This window comes from Alternaria postmessia (assembly GCF_024291825.1).
Source record: "Alternaria postmessia strain BMP 2775 chromosome Unknown scaffold_8, whole genome shotgun sequence".
NCBI lineage: Eukaryota > Fungi > Ascomycota > Dothideomycetes > Pleosporales > Pleosporaceae > Alternaria > Alternaria postmessia.
Genome location: NW_026260081.1, coordinates 456,552 through 472,004, shown reverse-complemented (window position 1 = coordinate 472,004; position 15,453 = coordinate 456,552). Strand labels below are relative to the sequence as shown.

Sequence of the window (15,453 nt, the reverse complement as noted above, 5' to 3'; positions counted from 1 at the left end):
AGCATCGAGAACTGTCCGTGCCTAGGTGAGATGAGAGCAATGCGTTGAAGCTGTCCAGCTCGAACGGCCCGAGGCTCAAGTGGGGCCGACGCATCATAGGTTATGGTACACGAGGCGCCGCGAACAGCCCGTAAACCTTCGTTTACACGACACTGTCGCAATCTCTAGCAGACAGCGGCTATGGTTGGCCTACTGGATCTACCGAGTGAGCTACTCTTCAACATCATCCACATTGTGCTGTCGTCACCGATTGTGCAGTCAGAGAACGGCAAGCGCTATCGAACCAGCTGGTGGAACACCACTGACCGCAATCTGTACTGCGTACTCAGCCCGGATCACTCGAAACGCCCGAAAGCTGTAGACCTACTACTTGTCAGTCGGAAAATACAGATAGAGACTACAGAATATCTATCAAAAGCGCCAAGAAACTTCGAAATCGACATCGCGGTTGTCGACGACCATTGGCTCTGGCCAACACGACGCGTCATTCCCGTAAGAAAGCTTGACGAAACCATCGAAAGGTTAGACATCAATATCATTCCATGCTGTACAGAAGGACAAAGGGCTCTGCAAACGGGTTGGGACGACTATATGGGGCCAAATATGTTTGATCTGTCCATGGGCAGCTTCGTCCCGGAAGCACTACTAGCCCCACTATCTTACTTCTTGCTCTATCCACAAACGGATGTATGCATTGACAGGCAGATATCGAAGATATTCCGGGGGTTGGAAATTTGGCTCGACCCACCTTCAGATGCTCGTTCAAATGATCAATCAAACAATGACCAGAATCTGCCTGTCACTCGGATTAGTACTGTCGCAATATTCGTCAGTACATTGGCATATGGGAACGGTAATGAGGTTTTAAGCCTAGCAGCAGTGCCTTCACGGAAGATACAAGGTCTAGCCCACCTGGATTTCGAGCAGCTGTATCCAGTTGACCGTGCAAAGTCAGAACGCTACCTACGTGGGCTGAGCAGCTATATCGAGCAGTGGGCTCGCTATTGGAGTACAGAAAGAGTAGGACAAAGAATTGGTAGGATACAGTTTTACCTCAACGAAGAGATATGGAAGGAGCTTGATTTCGAAAGTTGTGTCACGGACATCTAAACCATAGCTTGCATTCCACAGGCGTGCCCAGCCATCCCGCCAGTATTTTACCACCTTTGGGAGCACGACGTGGTATTCCCAGCCGCTTTTCGCGTCCCTAGAACGCGAACGATGCCCAAACTCTTCAATCTACCAAAAGAGATGTTCCTCGACATAGCGGGCATGAATGTGTCCGCACCGTGAGTTGCTATTATTTGGGTCGCTGAGCGACATTAATGCAATGATAGCGTTCAAGCCGCAAGACACGCTACAGTGATTTGGAAGTCGTCTAGAAGAGTGGTGCTAAACATCGCAAGAAGCTGGAGCCGAGTATGCATGACGGATGCTACATAGTATAAGTCTCGTGGCTTGTTTTGCAGTACATCGTAGGCAGATCACCTAGCATTGGATTGATCGGATTCGGATTCGGATAGCGGCATTGAGATCGACGGGGCGATTATCCAGAGCTCTTTCCTACGACAGCCACTCACTGCTCGCGCAATCGGGTGTTCGTGAGAAAATCGTTTGGCGGAACCTTAGCTCATCTGTCGCTTAGGCTGCTGAAACAAGCTTCACCATGATCGACTCGAAAAGCAAGCGTTGGCGGCGGGTGGGGCTTGTCATCTTGCAATTATCCGCTCTGGGATCGAGCGATGCTGCAGCCACGTTGAAAATCCCATTGGAGATCAGCAAGGGTCTGGCCTATACTGGACTCGTTGCATGCGATTTTGGGGCACGTTCAAGAAAAAGCATGGGAAAGATGTTGAGTGACGCACTTCACGTTAGCTTCGTCACGTGCTGCGCTCCCCAGCCACCAATCATACCTGCATTGTGGCTTAGCGTTTGAGAACTAGGCAATACCATGACGCGCCTAAGAGTTTTGTAAAGGCAACATGTCTTTGTGCAACAAGCGCAAGAACATATCCGCGGTTCCAGGTTTGGTTCGGGTGCAGGGTGGCTGACAATGACGGTGACGATGAGTGACGATTGTGTCAAACGAGCAAGAAGGGTCCTTCGTGTCACGTCGCACTCACCTCGTCTCCAGCGCTATAAGACAGTTGCCCAACACACTTTCCAACTGCCTCGAACATCAGTCAGCGAACATCTCCAGTCCAGCATCACCATCAACGTCAATACCTAAAAGCGTTTCATCATGGTTCGTGCCCAGCAGCCAATTGACGGTCCAGTCGACTCTTACGCCATCGACAAGCGACAGCAAACCGGCCTTCTCACGCGTTTTGTTCCCGACAAGCTCAAGAACACCTCTTTCTACCGCTGGTTGTTGCGTCTCACCCGCGTTCTTCAGCTTGTCTCGTCCGCCGTCTCTCTCGGCATCTTCAGTCAGCGCCTATACAAAGTCTACCGTCTCGTCAACAGTGTCAAGACACGACGCGGCGTGAACGGTGCCTATGGCGCTGTGGAAGGCATCCTTGCTGCTGCTGTGCTATATACCCTGATCACTATGCTGCTGTCCTGCATCAAGAAATCCGCCAACCCCGGAGGTAGAACATTGAGGTGGATCTGGGTACTTCTCGACCTGCTCTTTGTCGGTGCATTCATCGCCGTCACGGTCTTGACACGCCCAGATGGCGGCCTCGCTGGCGCCAGGCACTGCTACAACCCTAGGCGTCTTGCGAACGGCACAAACCCTAGCACTATTACTGGCGAGACAGCAAGCCGCGATGACTCTTGCAACTTGCCTTGGGGTACTTTCATCTTGGCAATCATCAGCACGTAAGTTCTCCATATTCCAAAGTTCTAGTAGCAAGTCTTAACCAGCTCTTAGCCTCCTTCACGCTATCACCGCCTCTTTCCACGAAATTAAGGACTATCGCCGAAGTCACAGGCTCGAACAGGAAAAGGCCGCTCAGCAGCACAACGAGATGGGAGCTGACGGCGCTCGTTATTGAGCGTGCATCTACCGGACGTGCAGATAAAATGGCTTGCATAATTCTCTCTTCTCCTCAATCTGCGACTAAACAAGCACGGTTTTGTAAAGTGGGTTGGTTGCAGCCTTAGTATAATGCTTTTCCACGAAATTCAAGTTTAGCGATGGCGTAATTAGGTCGGGTATCTCTACCTACTGGGCAAGAGTCTTCAGTATGAAATTAATACGATACGAAGTAATCGCTTCCATTCATAGATACCAAGTGTGGTAGACAGTCTTCAACGTGCTCGTATATCAGCATTCGTTACTCGCGCGTTGTGATCAATTTGCTGGCCTATGCATCGCTCAACACAGCCTTCTCAAACCTCTCTGCCCACCCTCCAGAACAGATTCCTCCAAGCCAATATCCTCCCCTCGCGTCCTTACCTACACAATTTCCAATACCACCTGGGCCTACACCTGAACCACTTGCCCGTTTGTCGGTGCCGTACACATGAATATATGTGGGCTTGCCAGTAGTTGGCTTACCGACAGGCCCGCCCTGGTTGTCGGTGCGGGGAACAACTGCAGCGCTGAAGTTGATTTCAAACAACTTGGCCTTTGCCCAGTTAGAGACTACGAACACTGCTGGCGCCATTTGCGCATCCGGTGGTGCCATGTTAGTCTGTTGTTCGATACGGCTCGCACGCTGAGAAGCTTCGACAGCCTCCCTGTTTCCTTGCTCAACTAGGTCTTTGCGTATACGAGCAGCAATATGGCCTAGTGGCATGTCCAGAAATTGCTTTAGACTGAACGGAGAGACGATGCCGGTTGCCGCGTTCCCGATGAACGCTGTTCCTCTTGGGATCAAGACTTTGTACTTGGATGAAGATGTCGACAGCACGTCTCGCATTCCCAACACATTGACGAATATGACTGGTCGAACGGGCGGGGACTCAAGAAGAGTGGCATCGGCGGATACGAGGTGTTTGACCAACCACGCGGAAAAGATATCACCGTCGGAAAGGAAGGGCTTGGGCTCGGAAGAGTTTGAAGTGTTGTAAGTGATTTGTGAGGCATCGAGGGAGGTGAGATCGTTCATTGCCCTAGTACGCAGGCGAGCCATGTAAGATGCGGGCACGTAGAGCATTCGGCCGGTTGGTGCTTTTTTTGTTTCAGAGGCTGGAGATGGGGATTCTTGTTTCTTCTCTTGCACTTTCACATCAGGAGTGTTCTTATCCTCCACTGTTGTTTTGTCTTCGCCGAGAGGCGCTCCAAGCTGTGCCAGTGGGTCGAAATCAAACCCCCAGAACTCTGGCACATCGTCATTCCTGCCCTCCAAGACCGCCTGCCACGCCTTTAGGAGGGCTTGTCGTCCCATCGCGTCAAGAAGCGTATGCAACCAAGTAAGCGTGACAAGCGTAGTATCCTTGAAGCTCACAACGTGCAAGCCGAGCTGTGCTTTATCTGTATGGATCCAGTCATCGAGGACCGTAGTGCTGTTTTCCGTCTGCGTAACCTCACGAAGCGAGTCTAGTACGTCAAAGGATTGGACACTGTCGTTGTGCTCGTCTACCACCGGAAATTTGCGGCCGATGGGATGCTCTTCAAACCTCATGTCGTACGTCTTCTGAGTAAAGTTGACTGGTGGACGTTCCTTGGTGTAACATGATGGTACTAGATGTAGGTATGCGGACTCAGTATGGGTATCACATATAGTTCGTTTGGGGAAACTGACTGTGGTATTCGAGTTTATCATTTGTGGTGTTGAGGCGCAATCGCGCTCCCACTTTGTTCCAGCCAGGTTTCTCAAGCAATTTCCACAGCGAGTCGACTAGCTTCTGTGAATCAAGGACGTCATCAAAACGCATGGTGAACTCGATGGAGATATTCCTGTTTTGATTCGTGTCATCACGGCTATGGAGTGGTACGACGATGTCTGCGGGTACATGAGGAGACACTTCTGAACGTGCGGTGGAGACGCTGGTCAAGGACGACATCGTAAAAGATTTGGAGGCTTTCAAGGTTTATGCAAACGAAAAGAGGGGAAACACGCGATGTGATATATAAATTAACCAGAACATCTCACGGAGAGACCTAGCAGCGTAAGCGACGTTATACAGGTCAAATGCTACCTGCTCTCGCACAGTCGCAACACCCGAAAGCCCCGATGCCGACTACTCACGAAGTGATTTCGGGGCGCTTGGTTTTACCGAAAGGCGTGGCAAACCAGAAGCGAGGTGGCCTGACCCGCGCGAAGATCACTGCGACTTCTCTGTATATGGGATTCGCTCTTTCTGCTCCCAAGATAAGGCGCTCGTCAGCAGCGCGGCTGCTTGTGTTCTCGTTCCCGCCAAAGGACTGACATTAAGCGGTGCATCGGCTGAATAGGTAGTCCCGCATTAAGGCTTACATCTCCGCCTGTATGTTTGCTGGTGCACTCGCCTTGTCGGAATAGCAATCTATGAGTTCTGGAAAGAGAGTGTGATGGGAATTTGTGATGGGACAATGAGAGGACCCTAGCAGATATTCCTGTTCTTCGTCATAGTCACGAGGAGCTTGTACCCATCTCGGTTTCAAAACACACATATCAGATGAGTAGGTATATGTCATTGAGATCGTTATCATTTCATCATTATCGTTGTTCTCGAGGAACAGTCAATTACCAGGTCCAGTGAAGTTCCCAATGAATACAACCAAAATTGCACAATATGCGGCAGACGCCGCGAAAAGCTCGTGTCTCGCAGCCTTCGTCAGCAAGCTCATCGCAGCACTGAAGAGCAGAGTGAACACTATGAGTACACCGACCGCATTGAATGTATCTCTACTGTCAATATCGGCTTGGCTTGTCGTCGTCATATTGCCTTGCGCGTCCGTCACCACATGTGCAGCAGTGTTGGTCAACTGATACATAGTGACGACGGGAATAACCAGGAGACAGAATATGACGAATGTGATGAGTATGTTGACGAGCTTGTCGATGCGCGAGCTGCTGTAGAAAGAGACAAAAGGGTCTGTTGTCTTTTCTTGTGCTTCTGGAGTACGGAAGTACTTCTGATGGTTCGTTAGGATGGCGAAGTTCCGCGTTGCACTGATCATCTGCTTACTTGTAGTGGAGGCGCCTTGGTACCAAATATCTTCTGTAGAAGGCGGTCTGTTTGACTGATTATAGTCTCCACACCGCCATCAAAGGTTGCCCACTCGCGGCCATTGTGCAGTGATACAATGTCTTCTTTGCTACGGATAGCGTCCATCTCGGCATCCATGAGCGGCTTTTGATTATGACAATAGCGCCGTACGCTACGGTAGTTACGATCTGATGGCTTTTGGAATGACTCCAATGTTCTTGCCTTGATGAGAACCTCATCTGCAATATGTTAGTCTGACTCTAGAAGAAACAGAGTTTGACCTTGGCTGCTTCAGGTATACGTACCATACTCCATCAACTTGGCTTTAATTTCTCGAAGTATGACTCGTCGGCTACATTCGCCTTCAGGCTGACTGACGTCAAAGTCCCTTGACTTCAAACGTGCCGGTTCTTCATCATAATCTTCCCAATCGATATCGTCCAATTCTTTCTCTAGAGTTGTGATCTCATCCTGCAAGTCAAGCAGAACACGTGAATGCAGATAGCTAAACGATCGGTAAACTGAAAAGTTCGCTTCACTTGATTGGAAAGCTGCAAGTCTCGGGAAGCCATTGGGTGTTTTTTCCACTAATAGTCATAAGTGTTGAGTGAGGTAACGTTCATAGAGCGACTCACGTGTTCGCGTTCTGTTCTCGGTCACATATTCAGGATCAGGCTCTGAGCGGAAAGGGACTGTAATCCTTCGCAAGAACTTTGGTCTTTTCTTCTCGTTCTCTGAAGCTGTGTCAGTCTTCGATCAACCACCACCAGCCTTTAGCCCCCAACATGGTTAGGTTGGTATCTTATTGCCAGGTCATGCATACGTAAGCTGACCGCGATGTGCTTTTCTAGGTAGTAGCTGTATATTGCTGACTGACATCTTTGGCGCCAAAAATGGTGGGGCTGGTGGAATTTGGGGGCCAAAGAAGATTGCATGGGATTACCTACGGGGCTGTGCGCTCTCAACATCGAATGAATCTGTCCGTACCGAAGGCTGAATTGTAGAATGACTGTCTTCGGCATCTTCGATAAAATCTTCCGTTAAAGTCGCATCAGTGTTCGTGGGCGATACTGGCGATTGGGGCATCTTCTCATCGGTACAGGTGTCCCCGGTCATAGTACGAAGAGGGGCCATGATGATGCAGAGAAGTTGGTCTGGCCCGCACGCAAGCGAAAAAGCGACAGGAAGAGGATGAAAACTTTTGCGCGCAAGCAAGAATCGCTCAGATGGACATTCAAAGCGAACTGTGGCTCAACAAATTGTGGCAGAGAGCAGTGTATGTAGTGATGTAAGAACGAAAGTTGACACCGGCGATCGCCCTTCCCGTAAGACTCAGCCCCAACGCCATTAACGCCCCTTGCACAATTGGCCGTGTGCATCTGAATCACAGCTGCCTGGTGACTGTCCGGTGAGCTCAGCCTCAGGCAATGTCGCACGGCTCAGCTGCCGGGCTTCAACTCCTTTTCGCGTGTCCAGCCACTTGTCATCTGCGTGGTGTAGAAGTCTCGTAGCTGGTACTCGTAATATCCCTTGGCAGAGTTGTACCTGCTAGCATAAACGGTGAAGACACCCTTTGTTCGTTCACCATTTGCAAATACTGGCTTCTGCACGACTTGATTCTTGCTGAAGCGCGCGGTTGACTGAAACAGAGAGTCAGAGCGTATCGCCTGAAGACATGGACAAGGACTTACAGCAGCAGGATTCGGATTCACAGTAACTGAGGCTTTGGTCTCAGGAATATCGTCTTCCGACGCTGCACTCGTGTATTCGTCCTGGATTCATGGTCAGCCTCGTGAAGGAAGGAAACCGTCAGCGCAGTGGCTAACCTCGACTGTCTGCACAGGCTGTTCTTGGAGTGTGGTGGCCATGGTGATTGAGCTGATGGAAGAATGAGGCAGGAAGCCTTGTGGATAGTGCCCCAGAGGATGAGAAAGACGTCCGCTATTATAGGAGTGCTTGTTGATGGCCTCTTGATAGTTTGCCTGCTGCAGCCCTAGGCAGCACAGGATCGTGACCGGTGCGCATCATAGTTGGGGGCTCAAATTGCTTGCACAGCCGCGGCTTAGCAATGTTTGCATGCAGATGGAGCGACACGGCATAACAACCCACTCTGCGGGCGTAGTCTTGATGAGCTTATCACATCAGATGGTTCATGGCCGTAAACAGTAAATGCATGGCCAAACAATCCTAGCAAGGTGGTGTTAATGTTGGGGTGGTGGAGGCTCAGCTTTGGCCCCCATACGCTGGCGATAAAGTCGGCGAGGGCGGTGATTGGCGGCACGAGGGTCGATCTCCCATCTCCGCACTCTTCGAGCCGTGTTGCATGTCCCACCCAATATGGGGGCTGAAGGCCGCTGCGAACGATTCCACTCATTATGGCCTGTCTCCGCGAACGTCGAGCCTCGCATTCTCTCGGCCTTCCTAACCAATGGCTCTTTCTTCGAGCACAACGGCGCAAGTCGTCGATGCAATGGCGACCGAGGTGCTTCCTCACACCATCGTGAATCCATACCCAAACAAAGTCATACATGCCGACATACGGATACAATCGATTGACGACGACAATTCGGGCCAGAATGGTGCAGCAACGGAGAGCAGCGAGCCTGTGGTGGAGAGCAAGCCGAGCGCGGCAGACGCCGATTACAAGGCGAAGACTGCTGAGATGCAAGAATGGTGGACCGAAGCCGTCGCAAGGAATATGGACCTGCCTGAGGGATACCAAAAAGTTGCAGTCTTGATCATCAAGTGGGCAGATGAGCTGGACGAGCTCAAGACTGGGGGCGAGGTATGTTGGAGTCCACGGACGCGTTTGGCAAACCCCCATCTGACCAAGACTAGGCCCAAGAGCTCAAGGCCCTCTTCCAGAACCGCTTCAACTACCACACCGACATCGTCGCCCTGCATGTCGGCACGAAACCCCAGCTCCAGCTCGATTACCACGTCAGCGGCTTCATTCGCGACCACGATGGACCCGAGAATCTGCTTATTGTCTACTACACGGGACACGGCGTCTACAACGAGGACAGGAAGTGCTTGGAACTCACGGGTAGTCTCAGGAACAACCCTGTGTTATATGGCAGGGGACTTCGCAAGAATGCTCGCGCAAGCTGGACCAAGGCAGAAGATCAGCTGCGCCACGAAGATGTAGAGAGCGATGTCCTGACCATCTTGGACACCTGCTACTCTAGCAACTTTGCCAAATCCGGCAAGGAAGGCCAGAAAAAGTTCGAGCTTCTCAGCGCCTGTGCGATTGATCAAACCACCGAAGCGCCTGGCAAGAATTCATACACCCGTGCGCTCATCGACGCCTTGAAAGAGCTCCAAGACCAGGATCCCGAGGGACAAATATCAACCTTTCGTCTGTACCAACGTATCAACATGAATCCGAGGCGCAAAGATACACCCTCGCAGATATGGTCTCGTGGCAAGAGCACCCAGCATAACGATCAGCACATCTTCCTGGCGCCTCTAAAGCCAACCCAAGTCAATGCATTCAACTGGCGACCTAAGCCTAGAAGCTATCTGACGCTGCGTTTCGGTCTCCGAGATCCTATATTGAACCATGAGCAGATTGACTTCATGACCAAAACCCTGTCCAAGGCCTTCGGCAACAAGGCAATGGTCGGCTTGAGAAGGGTTGATTGGGAGGGTATCGAGCCTGCTCCACCCACATCGGACTTTGAACGCGTAGCATCCACCATGCGCGTCATAGCGCAGTGGAAGAGAGTCGTTATCAAGAAGAAGGAATCTAGAGAGTCTCAGCAAACGTCCCAAGTTAATTCGGTTAGCGAATCGCAAAAGCGTACAAACGAGGACGCGGATGACCTTCCAGAAGCCAAGCGTCGGTACCTGGATACATCGCACCCGCCTTCACCACCCGTCTCGGACTCTTCACGTCTCGACTAAGGAACACAGAGCGAACTCTTTCTTCCTTCGTGTACGGGATGTTTTTTCGTCACCTCGAGTTTGCTTGTTTTCAGGATACCCATAGTGTTGCGCCAAACGACACCCGTCTCGGTCTTTACCCTTGACAGGCTCACGATTAATTGTTGGTTTATTGTTACATAGCTTTTTCCTGCCAGAGATTTCATAATAACGCGCTCGTAATACTCGAGTGACGTTGCTCCAGAACTTGGACGCTCAATGTCGTACATACAGTCTCCATCATTCTTCATGGATATTATTAGCTTCGCCCGTTTTTCGGATACCATACACAAAGAATAGCGAAGTTCATTGCATACTATAGTCCATCCTCGGGTTGTTAAGTGATGCTTTTCTTCACATTCGTAGTATTGGGCTAAGGCCCAATATGATCAGACGCACCGAGGCTGAGGTGGTGCCACCTGCAGGGGACACTTTCGATCTCACCACCTTCGCCAAATTAGCACAACAAGATAACGCCACCCGCGCAACACGCTGAGCAACGTCGCCTCGTATCTTCTGGTCTGTTGCAATTTTTGCGTGATAGTGAGACCAACACGTTCTCGATATTGTTACAGTATAGTATAAAAGGTTGGTCATGATAACAAAACATACTCATATCACTATCAACATCATCATTACATCCACTACTACAACAAATACTTGAACAGCATCGAGGCGCTTAGAGAGCATAAGTCAGCCGTCACTCTAAAACACCTCTCAATGACTGCATCCACCACAACAACCGCCGCTGTCGTCTCGACAACGAACCAACACGACCATATCATCGGCCATTGTCGGGCACAACGGCACACACTCTACTCGTGCAGCGAAAGCTGTATCCCTGTACAGCTACAGTCGAACCAGAAGCCTACCGCAATTCCACAACTAAGTGAGGATACATGGATGGATAGTCAAGAGGAGCTCGAGCGCTGGGGCATGGAAGCTACCGAAATGACGAAACCCGAGTCTAGTCAAACCACAACACCAAATGATACACATGGAGGTTTAAAATATGAGGAGGTAGCGAGGTTCTGGCAATAGTAGAACACGAATACGGGAGAGAAAGATCTGGGATTGAATAGAATGTCAATGAAGTTTATTATTGTTGATGGTTCTTGCGACGACAGCATACACTGAAATTACCACCACTGATATACCAACCGCAACTAGCTAGCTCATGCATGCGACTCTACGCGCTCGACCCCATTCTGTTTCTCGTACTGCATGGCGACGTCCGTCAACGCAGGCTTCAACGCATCCGCAGCCTCACGTGTAAACTTGCGCGCAGAAACCTTGTGCTCGAACATGAGATCCAGTTCAGAGTAGGTAAAACCCTTCGGCTCAGGAAGACGGAAGTATCCCCACGCGATGAACAGAAGTGCAATACCAGCCCAGAAGAAACCACCCTTCGCGCCCCAATTCCAGTCGTTCTTGCCAACCATTTTCGGCATGATTGTGTTTGTGACGAAGACAATGGAGTTGTATGAAGCGCGAGAGAGTGCGACAGTCTTTACACGGAGGCGCGACGAGGGGATTTCGGCTGCAAGAGAGTAGCAGATGGGTCCCAGGGATAGCTGATTAGGTTAGCTTGCGATTGGCTGCAAGACGTAATGTATGAAACTTACCTGGAAGCAGAAGATCATGAGAATGATTAGAACACCTCCAGCGAGACTTGCATTCTTGTTCGTAGACGGCGCTAGGCCGATGAAGCCAACAATCAAAAGTATGATGAAGATGGCGGACAATCCAACGAGGTATATGGGTCGTCGGCCAAAGCGCGTCATGATCCACCAGGCGATAAAGCATCCAACTAGACCCAAGCAGTCCTGACCGATGGTTAGATGGAAGGAGTCATCTTGACTGAGGCCTACGCCTTGCATGAATTGAGTTCTGATAATGTCAGTGTATACCCTCCATGTAGCACATGATAGAACTTACCCAAAGCCCATGAAGGGAACACCGCAGAGAGCTTGGGTGATAAAGGCCATGGCAGAAACCTCAGTGCGGTGTAGATCGCTTCCTCGGAACAAATGCCAGTAGTTGGTTCCAGCACCGACTTGTTTCTCGTACTGGTCAGTGACAACCATCATCTCTACGTGCGCATCGAGGTCGAATTCAACGCCGTCTGTAGGTGTAGTGATTTGGCGGATCGCTGCTTTGGCCTCATCGATGCGACCTTGTCGGACTAGCCACCAAGGTGATTCCGGTGCGAGGAAGGTAGCTAGGATGATAGGGATGGGCCAGATCCACTGGAGAGCGAAAGGAATGCGGTATCCCCATTGAGTCGTGTTCTTCATCAGTCCAGTGAGAATGCCAGTAGACAAGAGACCGCCGATGACCCAACACATGTTGATCCACGAAGTCATGTATCCTCTCAGATGCGTGGGGCAGAGATCTGCGGCATATGAAATTGCCAGTGTTTGGAAGACACCCCATGGGAGACCCTGGATTATGCCTCCCACAAGGAACATCTCCAGTCCTGTAGAGAAGAACGGAATGAAGATGGCGCCAGTCATGAACAGCATGCTGCCGATCATTGTCTTCTTGTATCCAATCCATTCAGTGATATAACCGTTGACGATGAGACCGAGAATGCATCCGACCTATGTGCCTGTTAGTAAAGTCCATTGAGCTGATACCTTCACTGGTGTATATGCGTACCTGAGTACCATTAAGGATGATGGTCTGCCATCTCGAAGAGACAAGCTTGTTGCCATCGGCATCAATCTCATCGCCGAACTTGTTTCGAAATGGTTGAAAGGCGAAGAACTTGTTCATGAGACTTGTATCGTAGCCTTCCATCACAACGCAAAGCGATATGACGAATGAGAATACGATCGCTTTCCACCAGAATCTCAAGGACTGCCGGACCGACATGTTGTGCTCATTGTTGATAGCCGCGCTCGTCTCGTCGACCGCATTGTGTTGTCCTTGTGTTGAGGTGACCTTCTCGGTGGCCACGTTGCCGGTGGTCTTCTCCATTGAAGCCATATTGGACTTGACTCCAGAGTATGCGAGGGACCAGGAGAGATAGTCTTTGGTATTGACCTGTCGAAAAGATGCAGGTCAACCACATGGACGGATCTGCGGTCTATATAGACCTCAGCCTTTTGTATGCATAGTCAAGAGATGAACCATTTACAGGAGCCATGCCACAAGTGAAGGGCTAGCCCGAGTGCTTGGGAGTCTAAGCCCCGGTAATGGCCGAGAAGGGGCAAGAGCGGGTTGTCTTGCGGGGAAACACATGGCGGAATATTCGTACAGAGTGCCCATGGGGAGAGCTGGGGCGTCTAAGTGCGCGAAGAAAGCCAATCACAACTAGAGCGAGGTTTGCCCAGTCGGCCACCAGGTCGTGAGAGACTTCTCCGCCAGTATACCGCCGCTAAATAGGTGCTTTGGCCTAGCGTAGCCGTTTCCAGTTTTGGTCAGCCATCCGGGGGGACGTGCGAGTCATGCAGGCCCGCTTCTCCCTTCTTTTGCCCATTCATTCGGTTCTCCGCCAGTTTTCCGCTCTCCATCCCCAGATTATTGCGCAACTTCAGACCTAGTGATGCGCAAACCATCTGCATGCAGTGCATGTCGGTAAGCCTCTGATATGCTGTCCTAGTCCATATAGGCGTGCACCCGCTAATTTGGTCGAAGAGCTCGTCGGCGCAAATGCATCTATCCGACAAACCGGCTGGCAACGGTGTGCGAGCATTGCTTGTCACATGGTCTACAATGTCTCCGAGGCCCACCAGAAGGAGGCTATTATGCCAATCGCCAGGCTAGACTTCATGAGAGTATTGCAACTCAGCAAGCTCTCTCGATCCAAGCCAAGACATTGCCAAACCAAGGCCACGAGGATCTACCACCGGCCGCCTTGAGGCGAGCGTTAGTGGAGCTGTATTTCGACTACATTCACGACCAATTTCACTCGATGTATCACAAAGCGTCATTCATGGACGATGTGACCAATGACCGGGTACCGCATATAGTGCTCTATGCTATCTTTGCGCTTGCCGCAAGATTCTCTATCGACGAGTTCTTTGACGGAACTGATCCGAGAGAAAGGGGCGAGGTCTACCGTGCATCAAGCGAGAAGCTCTTTAGTATCCGCGAGCTCACCCCTGTAACAGTTCAGGTATGCGTTTTGCTGGGAGCATATGCCGCTGCGAGTGGCGAGACAGACGTCGAGAACCTATACTACAGTATGGGCGGAAGGCTTGCTCTAGCCCTCGATCTTCCCAATCGTCCCGTCACAAGTCTGGTGGAACGCGAAGTCAACATCAGAACTTGGTGGACTCTATGTATGGTTGATGTCTGGTCATCCACAGCCGTGAGACTACCACGTATCATGCCATTTGATAGCGCTGTGCCACTGCCAGTGGATGAGATACCGTTCTCCGTAATGAACAACGATCTAACGGGAGACTTCAGCGACCAAACGCCGTACCTTAACTCTCCTCTCCTTGCTGAGATGGTAAAGCTCAATCGGATCCTGGCGAGAATCATCGACTTCAATCGAGTGTGCGTATCAGAACATCTCGAAGGCCCACCGCTTGAAAGAGGCATACGAGAACTTTCTCGCGATCTCGACGTCTGGTTAGAGGAAGTTCCGCACCAGATGCGTGATACGCCAGCAAATCTCGAAGCCTTCGCATCGCGTGGCCTTGGCCGAATGTTTGTAGCTGTGTATCTTGGCTATTATCATTACGGGCTGCTTCTCAACTACCAATTTTTGTCTTCGTCAATTGACGCGCCAACCGACTCTGCAAAATATGCTGACGCCTGCAAGCAACATGCAGCCCGGCTATGCGCCCTCGTCTACCGCTCGCATTCTACACCTGGTAATGAAGTTTTGTATTCGGCAGTTTCACACATTCTCGTCGTTGCTTCCACTGTCCAGATCCATACCCTACTCTTTTCTGGCGACGAGGGTGAGATACGTATATCGAAGTCCAGGTTGGAACGCAACTTTGAGATACTCTTGCGTCTGAAAACGTATTGGCCAAGTGTTGACGGCGCGATGAGTCGTCTACGGGCGTTTCATCAAACTTGTCTCCGAAGCAAAGAGACGAGCTTCGTTCTTGATCGATGGTTGCTGCGCTTTCTGGTGCAATTCGCACCTCATATGGAGCTCGAGCCGAGGGACAATGATCCTGAGTACGAAGCACTGCTCGCGTTAAGCAGGCAATCCCCACTATCGTGCTATTCAGGATTATCTCTGTAATCGTGCAGGATCGAGTCAGTAGCTCCCATTCAAACATGGTGGGGTAGCATGAGCGTCAGGCTCTAGCGGCGGAAAACTCGCCAATTTTCCTGCCCTTGCGGAGCCTCCGACATGCCGCATCCAAGTCTGCGGACTTGGCGCAAGGGTCCATTCATCCGCGCCTAAGATCCACTTGAGATGGTACATACGTAGAAGACTGTTTAAGACGCCGTTGGTGCATCTATCACCGAGAA

At 50.8% G+C, this 15,453-nt stretch overlaps 7 protein-coding genes across 7 annotated transcripts; 4 read left to right on the top strand and 3 right to left on the bottom strand.

Moving 5' to 3' along the window:
- Positions 1 to 180: 180 nt before the first annotated feature.
- Positions 181 to 1,110, top strand: J4E82_002168 (uncharacterized protein; the record flags this gene model as incomplete). The annotated part of the gene is made up of 1 exon (XM_051728471.1): positions 181 to 1,110. One exon carries the CDS (start codon positions 181 to 183, stop codon positions 1,108 to 1,110), a length of 930 nt encoding a protein of 309 aa, XP_051591884.1.
- Positions 1,111 to 2,242: 1,132 nt separating this feature from the next.
- Positions 2,243 to 2,999, top strand: J4E82_002167 (uncharacterized protein; the record flags this gene model as incomplete). Its single annotated transcript, XM_051728470.1, has 2 exons — positions 2,243 to 2,823; positions 2,876 to 2,999. 2 exons carry the CDS (start codon positions 2,243 to 2,245, stop codon positions 2,997 to 2,999), a joined length of 705 nt encoding a protein of 234 aa, XP_051591883.1.
- A 312-nt stretch (positions 3,000 to 3,311) lies between these two features.
- J4E82_002166 (uncharacterized protein) lies at positions 3,312 to 7,218 on the bottom strand (the record flags this gene model as incomplete). Its single annotated transcript, XM_051728469.1, has 7 exons — positions 3,312 to 4,633; positions 4,695 to 4,849; positions 5,862 to 6,010; positions 6,064 to 6,323; positions 6,390 to 6,635; positions 6,720 to 6,818; positions 7,032 to 7,218. 7 exons carry the CDS (start codon positions 7,216 to 7,218, stop codon positions 3,312 to 3,314), a joined length of 2,418 nt encoding a protein of 805 aa, XP_051591882.1.
- A 305-nt stretch (positions 7,219 to 7,523) lies between these two features.
- Positions 7,524 to 7,952, bottom strand: J4E82_002165 (uncharacterized protein; the record flags this gene model as incomplete). Its single annotated transcript, XM_051728468.1, has 3 exons — positions 7,524 to 7,724; positions 7,776 to 7,856; positions 7,911 to 7,952. The coding sequence occupies 3 exons, from the start codon at positions 7,950 to 7,952 to the stop codon at positions 7,524 to 7,526; spliced, it is 324 nt and encodes a 107-aa protein (XP_051591881.1).
- Positions 7,953 to 8,512: 560 nt separating this feature from the next.
- J4E82_002164 (uncharacterized protein) lies at positions 8,513 to 9,990 on the top strand (the record flags this gene model as incomplete). Its single annotated transcript, XM_051728467.1, has 2 exons — positions 8,513 to 8,869; positions 8,923 to 9,990. 2 exons carry the CDS (start codon positions 8,513 to 8,515, stop codon positions 9,988 to 9,990), a joined length of 1,425 nt encoding a protein of 474 aa, XP_051591880.1.
- Positions 9,991 to 11,183: 1,193 nt separating this feature from the next.
- J4E82_002163 (uncharacterized protein) lies at positions 11,184 to 12,999 on the bottom strand (the record flags this gene model as incomplete). The annotated part of the gene is made up of 4 exons (XM_051728466.1): positions 11,184 to 11,582; positions 11,634 to 11,898; positions 11,947 to 12,611; positions 12,670 to 12,999. 4 exons carry the CDS (start codon positions 12,997 to 12,999, stop codon positions 11,184 to 11,186), a joined length of 1,659 nt encoding a protein of 552 aa, XP_051591879.1.
- A 559-nt stretch (positions 13,000 to 13,558) lies between these two features.
- On the top strand, positions 13,559 to 15,220 carry J4E82_002162 (uncharacterized protein; the record flags this gene model as incomplete). The annotated part of the gene is made up of 2 exons (XM_051728465.1): positions 13,559 to 13,590; positions 13,651 to 15,220. The coding sequence occupies 2 exons, from the start codon at positions 13,559 to 13,561 to the stop codon at positions 15,218 to 15,220; spliced, it is 1,602 nt and encodes a 533-aa protein (XP_051591878.1).
- Between the last annotated feature and the right edge of the window lie 233 nt (positions 15,221 to 15,453).